Consider the following 10870-nt stretch of genomic DNA (forward strand, 5'->3'; position numbering starts at 1 on the left):
GAACAAAAATTTGACAGCTTCGAACATCTGACAGGCTGATATCGTCGGGCGAACTGTTGGTCAGTGGGCCCCTTAAGTAGGTATCATGTTTAAAAAATCTCAAAAAAATGTGATTGTCGTGATAAGTCAACTGGTGTGGTGTTGCCACTATGTTTCGCCTTTAGTTCCATTTTATAATTGTTTTTTAATTACTTAAATTTTTTGAGCAATAAAATTTAAAAATGCGCCATCTACAATAATAATTAATGAATAACGCCGGGCAAGGGGGCAAGGTGATTGACCTTCTTGACAGTGACAGTTTGACGTTAATAGAGTACGTTCGAAACTTGTAGTTAAGTCCACTACTCCACTCACATCTTTTAAGGACATTTAACTACTTATTGTAAATAAATATATAAAAACAATGTTTCATTTTGCTAAACTAAAATGGTCTAAAATCGAAGTCAAGATTGTTTCTCTTTCTTCTTTCCAAAATTATGAGTTTATTCAGCGCGCTGTTAGAAATATCTGATTATGGTTAAGTTTCAGAACGTACTCAAATCGAATATTTTGCTTTCGTAACTTCGTTGTTTATTGTGATGTTTTCGCCGTTTAGATAATCAAAACTCAATATTTCAATTGTTTTAATTAGTAGTACTTATATGTACAGTGTTTATTGAGTTATTAGTTAGAACCAAGCCTCTCCATACGAGATGTAGACTTATATTTATTATGTTGTAAGTACTACAATTTTTTCTATAGAGGACATCAGTTTATGTCATAATCATGATACAATGTTAAACGCAATATTAAGGTCATATTAAGGTAAACACTGTGAGGACAATGTATACAAACTGAGAGCCAAGTAAGTACCAGTTTATGTACTTTATTGTTTATTTCTATATATCTTCTTCATTGTATAATGACATGTTCATGACATAACTTTTATGATTAAGACCCCAAAGACTTTATGAGAACATTCGTTATGTGCCAATTAAGGAAAGCAACTATAGTCAAGTCCTAACTATGGTCCTCAGGTTCAACACGTAATAAAGTAGCAATAGTGCTTCTCACCACTTCCTCTTTGGGTTGTGATGGAACGTTAGATGACAATCATTTGTTTAGATAATTGCCTCCATTATTGGCTTGCACAGTAGGCAGGTAGGCAGGTGGCAGGCTCAAATTCTACATACAATGGCCTCTTTGCGGCCTCCGGCCTCCGGCGATATCAACTTGCCTACCCCAAGCTCACTGGCTGGCTACGCCCTTGGTATTTTAGTGAGCAGTGACCAAAGCTGGAAAGCTAGGTTGAAGATATGAGTAATAATGAGCAATGTTATTTTTAACTATTTTTACGAGCTTTTTATTAACTTGCAATGTACCTAACCACAGTAGGTAAATGTATGTACGGGTCAAATCATGTCTCTGTCATATCTCTGTTGACATTTGTTGGGACGTCAGTCTTTCCGTGACCACAGCTGGTGCAACTCAGCTGAAACGTCGGAATTAAAGGTAAAAACAATGAAATTATATCGCGGTAGACCCGTTTGTGCAATTAAATATGTGTACAAATCATGCAAGTTACATTTGAGCCACTTCCCGGCTTCCAATGAAAAATTGCATACATATATGTAAGTCCGGTGACAATGCAATATTATGGTACCATCGAGCTGATCTGATGATGGAGACAGGAGGTGGCCATAGGGACTCTGTGATAACACAACGAAACCTAATTGTGTTTGCGGTTTTTGGAATTGTCTCAATGAGTATTAGTTGCCTGTGGAAAGAAAAGTACAGTCGGCGATAAAAGCTTGTAATTGTTGCCAAAAACTTATTGTTTTATCAAATTTTTTTTTAATTTACAGTTTTCACAAGAAACCAATAAATAGGAAGCATGGTCACATAAAGAAGTTAGTAACAAGATTATGAATAATATTCATAACATATTAAAGTGACAAAACTGCAGAGGAAAATGGCAGCAAATCATGATGTAAGTAAATGAATATATCAAGCAAAGCCAAAAGCCATTTCCAGTCAGTAGAAAAAACCGGCCAAGTGCGAGTCGGACTCGCACACGAAGGGTTCCATACCATTACGCAGACAACGGCAAACAAATCACGTTTGTTGTATGAGAACCCCACTTATATATTTATTTTATTTTGTTTTTAGTATTTTTTCTAATAGCGGCAACAGAAATACATCATCTGTGGAAATATCAACTGTTTAGTTATCACGTTCTCGGGAAAGGTCGAGGGTAAAAGACCTAGAGGACGAAGTCCAAAGAGATGGTCGGACCAGATCTCCGAACAGCTGGAGCTACCTGTTACCACCGCCCTCCATCAAGCCACAGACCGAAACAGTTGGAGGCAATTTATAAAGCGCAAGTGGAGTCACGATCCTCAGCAATGGGGGAGCGATTAAGAAGAAGAGAGTTATCACGTTTATGAGATACAGCCTCGTGACAGACAGACAGACAGACGGACAGCGGAGTCTTAGTAATAGGGTTCCGTTTTTACCCTTTGGGTACAGAACCCTAAAGAGCGGCAAATTTAAAAATGTAGGCGAGAAGGGTAATTGTCCCATAGAAGATTTGAATTTCGCGCCTTTTGCTACTGACAAACTTCTCATTTTTAGCATTTAATAATTATTTAGGAGTTCTGCTAGTAATGTGTTCACAGACAGACTGACATTATGACAATAGGCTACTCAATATGAATTAACACTTTTGCTGACAGTACGGTAGCCATCAGATATATATGAGCAACTGAGGTGCCCAAAAATATTGGAACACACGGAACAGTCAAAGTAAATTTTGTAGTCACAGTAAATTTACTGCCATCTTTCAATACATGATTAAAACTTTTAATACTTTTGAACTTTTGAACTTTTAGACCTTTGGCCTATACTCGAGTAGATGGCGACACCTTTTGATATTTCGCAATTTAACACATATCAGAGAAAGCCTAAGGAGCAAAGTCAAATTGCGTTCTAGAAGTTTTAATTACGTGTCGAAAGATGGCAGTAAATTTACTGTGACTTAAAAATTTACTTTGACAATACGCCACTATTTAAATTCTCTTTGGTCACAGTAAGATAATAAACTTCACCCCATTTCGACTAATTCTTTCAATCAATTTTTTCCAGGTTTCAACAGACTATCAATACACAATCCTAGACATGCTAAACGCAGATTGTTGGCGCGAAATACTAGGCTATGTACCTGTTGAAGAAATAATCAGATCTGAGCGCGTCAGTCGGCGATGGCGGGACCGAATGATAGAATATATGCAAGGTGATTCACTATTTCTAAAATTGCCCACTAGATGCCGCTTTAAACGTTTATAAGGCATAAGGGTGCCAGAAATTAAAAATTGAACCTGAAACAAAGTTCAAAATCTTGTGGGAAATAATTCCCTAGAATATATGCAAGGTGATTTACTATTTCTAAAATTGCCCACTAGATGGCGCTTTAAACGTTTATAAGGCATAAGGGTGCCAGAAATTAAAAATTGAACCTGAAACAAAGTTCAAAATCTTGTGGGAAATATATTCCCTCTACCTTATGATGCGCGCTATCGTTGTTTTTCTCTGATAGGTATAAGAGGGTTTAGATTTTTTGTAAGTATGTATATGTTTTTGGGTAAAGAGTAAGGCTGGATTTGTCTGGCCGACTCTTAATTTCCATGTTGTAGGTATATGTAGTTTCTGCGTCAGTCGGAGATAGCGGGACCGTATGATAGAATATTTGCAAGGTACTTGCATTCCTAATATTAATCTCTTAATGGCCCTGTTTCGCACCGCAGCCCTGTATAGCGTTTCCTCTGAAAAGAATAGGTGAATTTCTTTGTAGGTAGAAAATAATGTCTTCTTTCTGCCTAAACCTGAATATGCAACAAATCATGCAACAAAAAAAAACCTATATCCACTACACTAAATCATTAAATACTTAAAATTGAACATTTTCAGGTGTGAATCTCTCTGTAGAATACTTAAGACCCTGCATAATCAACATATTAAGCTGGGACCGGCACCCAAACAGCAGGCACTTGACCCTAGACCGCGAAGACCAGCCGGGGAAGCGGTGGTTCGAGGCCATGCTGACCAAGCTTGGGGAGAACATAGTTTTTATCGGCACGGATAGGATTGTTGACTTTGATATTGCTAATATCACTTGGCATTGTCCTAACCTTGAGATTCTGTTGGTAAGTATCCATAGACTTATAACCGTTTCCTTAGACACGAACCTAGCTGCCGCCATACGCAAATTACTACTATATAATTAAATAAATCGGACAAGTGCGAGTCGGATTCGCCCACCGAGGGTTCCGTACTTTTTAGTATTTGTTGTTATAGCGGCAATAGAAATACATCCTCTGTGAAAATTTCAACTGCCTAGTTATCACGGTTCATGAGATACAGCCTGGTGACAGACAGACGGACAGCGAAGTCTTAGTAATATGGTCCTGTTTTTACCCTTTGGGTATGGAACCCTAAAAAAGAAGAGTGAAGGAAGCGAAAGAAGTATGTCAGGATCGTAGCAAGTGGAAATCCGTGGTCTCTGCCTACCCCTCTGGGAAATAGGCGTGATTATATGTATGTATACTTAAAAGCATAATTTACTTTTGACTCTCGTTACTATTTCTTCATTTTCTCTTTATTTTCAGCTTTGCAGCATAGAATACTATCTTCCTCTGGACCAGCTGAAATTCTGCAAACGCCTGAAACGAATATCTTTGCATACATGCACGGTACTTATACAAACTATTCTTACTAAAAATCCCATTTTCAGGCCCGATTATTAGTATTTAGCTTTTTACCTATTAGTAGTAAGTATGTGCTGGTAAGCAGGTGGCCTAGCGGTAAGAGCGTGCGATTTTCAATCCGGAGGTCACGGGTTCAATCCCCGGCTCGTACCAATGAGTTTTTCGGAACTTATGTACCAAATATCATTAGATATTTACCAGTCGCTTTTCGGTGAAGGAAAACATCGCGAGGAAACCGGACTAATCCTAATAAGGCTTAGTTTACCCTCTGGGTTGGAAGGTCAGATGGCAGTCGCTTTCGTAAAAACTAGTGCCTACGCTAATTCTTGGGATTAGTTGCCAAGCGGACCCCAGGCTCCCATGAGCCGTGGCAAAATGCCGGGACAACGCGAGGAAGATGATGAGTAGTAAGTATGTACTTACACAAGAACATAGCAGTCGCCAACCAGCAGGGTCAAATGTAACGAAACTCGGGGTGGCTAGCAACACCAGCTTACTGTACACCTTAAACTATGTAGTTCAGATACTTAGATAAAAAAAAAACTTAATTTTTGCATGTAAAGGTACCATTCGGATTATACCAGCATTACTGCAGCAGTATTGCAGCGCGACATAACCGCCGACTGCATTGCTGCCGCTAATATCAAAAATCCGGGCAGTAACCTCGATTTTGACATTTTCGGCAGTAATGTCGTTGTCGTGCTGCAATAGTGCCTGCATTACTGCAGGAAATGTCAAGTTTAATATGAATGTCACGATAAAATGATTTTTTGACTTATGAAAAAAAAAAACACTGTCGGCAATAAAATCTCGGCAGTAATCTCGTGCTGCAATAATGCCTGCATTACTGCAGGAAATGTCAAGTTTAACATTAATGTCACGATAAAATGATCTTTTTGACTTATGAAAAAAAAAACACTGTCGGCAATAAAATCTCGGCAGTCACCTTGTGCTGCAATAATGCCTGCATTACTGCAGGAAATGTCAAGTTTAATATGAATGTCACGATAAAATAATCTTTTTGACTTATCAAAAAAAACACTGTCGGCAATAAAATCTCGGCAGTAATCTTGTGCTGCAACAATGCCTGCATTACTGCAAAAAATGTCAAGTTTGATATAAATGTCACGATAAAATGATCTTTTTGACTTATAAAAAAAACACTGTTGGCAATAAAATCTCGGTAGTAATCTCGTGCTGCAATAATGCCTTTACTGCCCATTACTGCAAAAAATGACAAGTTTAATAGAAATGTCACGTAAAATAACCTATTTGACTGTAAAAAAAATACAGTAAAATTAAATTGTAAAAACTTTATTCTTATACATAGATACCGGACGAATACATATGCCAGGTCTTAAGCGTTGTACCCATCGAAGAGCTAGTGATAAACAACGCGAGCTACGTATCTGGCATGTTTCTATCTGAGCCGAAGAACACCAAACTGAAATCCCTGACGATATCCGCTTGTTATTTGCTGATGACGGACTTTTTTAGGACGGCGGTGGATTTGGATGAGTTGACGAAGTTAGAGTTGACTCTTAATAGTGTTGAGGTGTGTATTATAATCCATACTAATATATATGTATACAGGTAATATTATAAATGCGAAAGTGTGTCTGTCTGTCTGTTACCTCTTCACGCTTAAACCGCTGAACCGATTTAGTTGAAATTTGGTATGGAGATAGTTTGAGTCCCGAGGAAGGACATAGGGTAGTTTTTATCACAGAAATCACCCTTTAAGGGGGTGAAAAGGGGGGTGGAAGTTTGTATGGGGAATCGATAAAAAGCAGATTGGATAAAAAATAAGCTACCCAAATTACTAACTCCACGCAGACGAAGTCGCGGGCAAACCTAGAGAAATAAGATAGATTGATACTCATATACTTATAGGAAGCGTGCACAGGAGCCCCCTATTTATTGGCGCGAAACATTATGTCAAGTTTCCATTGTTACTAAAAACCGCCATCTAGCGACAAATCTTAAGACTAAACCTTAAATATTTCTTTCAGGTATACAGAAATGTCCATTTACTTCTCCGCAACACACCAAACTTAGAATATCTAAAATTAGTATCCTTCGACAAGAAGATCAACGTAGGGAGCGAGTTCTCTGACGCTCTCAGTAACTTAAGTAAGCTTAAACATTTCTATGGGAGATATATTAATAATTCGCACGAAGGTTGGCTGGAAGACGTCGCCGTTGGGTGTAAGGAGTTGAGGACTTTGGATATTGGGAATTGTACGGGTAAGTATTATAGACAAGAGGGAATATATTTCCCACATGATTTTGAATTTTTTCCAAGAGATAAGCTTCAATTTTGCATAATTGCTGACGTACTTTTGCCTTATAAATGGTTAATATTATATTAATTTGATATTATATAGTATTTTTAAGATTAGGTATATTATTAAGATTTCCCTAAGTCAAATTCTTAACAGATTTTTACAATATACGCTTCTTTACTTGCAAATAAATAGTTATCAAAGAGAATTTGAAATAGAGAGTTACTGTCATAGTAAAATTATGTAGCTACAGTGCATTTACTGCCATCTTTCGACAGAAGATTAAACCTGTTAGAACGCCATTTGACGGTGTAGAGTAGGCCAAAGGTATGGTGCCATCTTTTCGAGCGATGGCGCCATAACCTTTGGCCTACAGTCGAGTAGATGGCGTTAGTTTCAATATTTAACAAATTAACACATATCAGTGAAAGAATAATGATCGAAGTCAAATGGCGTTCTAACAGGTTTAATCTTCTGTCGAAAGATGGCAGTAAATTTACAGTGGCTACATAATTTACTTTGACAATCCGCTTCTATACACTTTATTCTCTTTGTAGTTATTAATAGTAGAATATACTCGTATTCTTAGACTATACATATCAGTCTTCTATTCTATTTTTGACAGGTGTTACAGCGAGTAGTGTAATCACTCTCTGCCGATCAGCGGGGCCAAATCTAACAGAGCTCGGGGTGGCTTGGAACACTGAGCTTACAGACAGCGACCTTGCAGCGTGTTTAAAATACTGCCCTAATCTAGAGGTAAATATTAAAGCGTAAAAACATTAAAAACCACAAGAACTTAGCAGTCGCCATACAGCGGGGCCAAATCGAACGAAACACGGGATGGCTAGTAACACCCGCTTACTTAACCCTTTGGCCGTGCATACCGACCCGACAAGGTTCACGAGCACGACGCGCCGCGTACGATAGGAGAATTGTACACCGCGTCCGATTCACACGTCGCTCCGACGTGCGAGCGGGATGTCGCTATAACACGCGCATAGCGTTGTCTCGCTCTAACTTCGGAGCAACATGCGAACCGGACGCAGTGTGCCATGCCCAATAGATGGGGTGTTCAAAGGGTTTAATTATACGTGCAACCTTCATCTCTTGATATATGTAGTACACATAAACACACACACACACACACACACTTACAAGGAAGGGTATCCAACTGTCCGACTCCGATTTGATTTATTTTGATATATGTTATAGAGTAGTCTAAAATAACGGACACGTATTTTTTTTTAGCTGCCAAAACTCAACCTGTTAGGAGAAAATGGCCTTCAAAGTACTGAAAACTGACCAAACCTTATAATTTCTGAGAAGAGATTTGTTCAAAAAAATTGATAATTAATTACTGGTTTCGTTATATGTTGGAGAACATGAATAAAGAATGGGGACGTGTTTTGTCATTTCACCACAAACTCAGTTTACTCGGGTAATTCCGAAATTCAGATGATAATCACCCAAAATTCCATCATAATAAAAGTCTCTTTTCGGAACTGTCCGACAGTTTTCGACATTCGGAATTACCCGAATATACCTGTACTTAAAAAAATATATAATAAATAAATATAATAAATATATTTTTATATAAAAAATGAGTTTGTGGTGAAATGACTAAACACGTCCCCATTCTTTATTCATGTTCTCCAACATATAACGAAACCAGTAATTAATTATCAATTTTTAAGAACAAATCTCTTCTCAGAAATTAGAAGGTTTGGTCAATTTTCAGTACTTTGAAGGCCATTTTCACCTAACATGTTGAGTTTGGGCAGCTAAAAAAAATACGTGTCCGTTATTTTAGACTACTCTATAACATATATCAAAATATATCAAATCGGAGTCGGACAGTTGGGTACCTACCCTTTCTTGTTAGTTGTAAATTGTTTTAGCAATATATTTTTCACCACACCAACTCGGCAAGGCTTACTTTGCACTTCAAAAACTGATAGCAAAGTTGCATTTTATTCACATGTGAGGCAAAGTAATCAAATGCAAATTTTGAGTCGATTTCTTATGTTTGCTTGTAGAATTGAGTTTTAAATGACAATTTTGGATGATAAATATGTAATAATATTCATTTGGATTTGATTTTATTTGATATTTTACATTTAATATTTGCTTCGGATTGGTGTGGTGAAAAATTTTGTGTTTCACTCGGGGGCAAATCTTGTTTAACCCTCGTGCTTTGAAACCCTCGCAACGCTTAAGATTCCATTTTTCGAACCACTCGCTACGCTCGTGGTTCAATTTTGGAATCTTTCGCTTGCTCGGGTATCAATATTAGCACGAGCGGTTAAACAACAACTTTGCCCCCTTGTAAAACAAATAACTATTTCGTCAGTCGCGTGCGACAGTCGTGACATCTGGTGTCAAGTAGCGATACTTATAAACCTACTACTTGACGATACCGTGTACGAAATAACGTTGGTAAGAAAACTGATGTATGGAGTTACCACTCTTTCCCTACTTATATTTCTCTATGCTAGAAAGGGACACCATTCAATAGAGGTTTGGTAAATTTAATAAGGGGATAATTATTTATTGTTATAGGTTCTAGACGTGCAGGGGTGCGTGCAGGTGTCACCAGAGTTGGTGCAGTGCGCGGTGCGGCGCGCGCGGCCGCTGCGCCTGCGGCTAAGGAGGACCAAAGTGCCCTACGACATGAGGGTATACACTGTTTAACTTTTATATACCGTCAACCGGGGTGAATAGGGATGGCTGGGGTGAATAGGAACGTAACTTAAAACGTGATCTATTATGTAAATAATACACTGTTTTACTTATCATATACCAACCGGAATAGTCCGAATAGTCCGGAATAATATGACGGAATTAGCCACATTGACCTTAGGTAACTTGTTGATTTACTATTATTTTCTTTTCAGTCAAAATGCCCTTGGGTGGATCTCGACTTCGAATACTAATATTACCTGAATCTACGAGCAAGGCCTGTGAAAGATTGATCTTCAAGATCGTGATCTTCAATCGCACCAAGACACATAATAAATAATAGTACTACCGTACAGAAAGGAAACTTCCTACAAAACCGAAGTTTGACAGCGGTTCAGGGTCGAATCATGCTGTCCCTTTCAATATGGCACTATCCCTTTCGGCTATTTAGGGTTGTCAAAATTCAAGCCATTATCTTGTCTGTGGTCGTGCACGCAAAGGGACGTCAAGTTGTGTCAACCCTAATGGCTCGGAGCAATGCTGAGCCGAGCGGAGCCGAGTTTGCCCGTTAAATAACAAACTGTACCGTTAAATAACAAATGTTTTGGAATGATAATCGTTTAATTTTCTTTCCAAGTTTTGGGTTATTAAATTACAAATAGGTACTTAAGTAGGGTCAGTTGTTCTACATTGAAACAATCGGACACAGTGTAACTTTGCGATATCTCGGAAACTAGGTGTTACCAGCTAGTGCCGTCTGTCAAGCAAGGGCAGGCTCAGGGACCCCCAGCACCTCCCCAAAACACGAGCGCGCCTCGGAGAAGGAGCACGCTGCTACGAGCATTATTGTGAATTCGTGCAACAAAAGTAAATTTTTTCATTTAAGTTTCGCAATTTTTTACCAAGATATAGACTCGAGTTTGGCGTTTTTTAAGTTTTTGTTATGTTCTATGTGTATTAAAGTTTATTTGGAGCTAAATATTTTTAAATTTCTTTCACTCTTTGGTGCAGTTTTTATTAATTGATTAAAAAAACACCCCCTAGTCTCACAATGAAACATTTTTATGTAGTATACAATGAAACATGATGTTCACTGAACACCAGTACCAGCACACAATGAAACAAACTCATTATTTTTTTAAATAATTAAAACCTATGTGC

General features: G+C 38.1%; 1 protein-coding gene across 2 annotated transcripts; it reads left to right on the plus strand.

The window, feature by feature from the left end:
* The first annotated feature begins 553 nt into the window (after positions 1-553).
* On the plus strand, positions 554-10585 carry LOC134802766 (F-box and leucine-rich repeat protein 13-like). Of its 2 annotated transcripts, XM_063775460.1 has the most exons (10): positions 554-844; positions 1845-1969; positions 3124-3271; positions 3946-4181; positions 4644-4727; positions 6073-6297; positions 6755-6989; positions 7653-7786; positions 9590-9706; positions 9925-10578. In XM_063775460.1, exons 2-10 carry the CDS (start codon positions 1952-1954, stop codon positions 9961-9963), a joined length of 1236 nt encoding a protein of 411 aa, XP_063631530.1. In that variant the 5' UTR covers positions 554-844; positions 1845-1951; the 3' UTR covers positions 9964-10578. The 2 variants fall into 2 exon arrangements, with proteins under 2 accessions (XP_063631530.1, XP_063631533.1); XM_063775463.1 differs by lacking the exons at positions 554-844; positions 1845-1969; positions 3124-3271 and adding an exon at positions 3401-3409 and having other exon boundaries at positions 9925-10585.
* Positions 10586-10870: the final 285 nt, after the last annotated feature.

This window comes from Cydia splendana, chromosome 25, assembly GCF_910591565.1.
Source record: "Cydia splendana chromosome 25, ilCydSple1.2, whole genome shotgun sequence".
NCBI classification, from domain to species: domain Eukaryota; kingdom Metazoa; phylum Arthropoda; class Insecta; order Lepidoptera; family Tortricidae; genus Cydia; species Cydia splendana.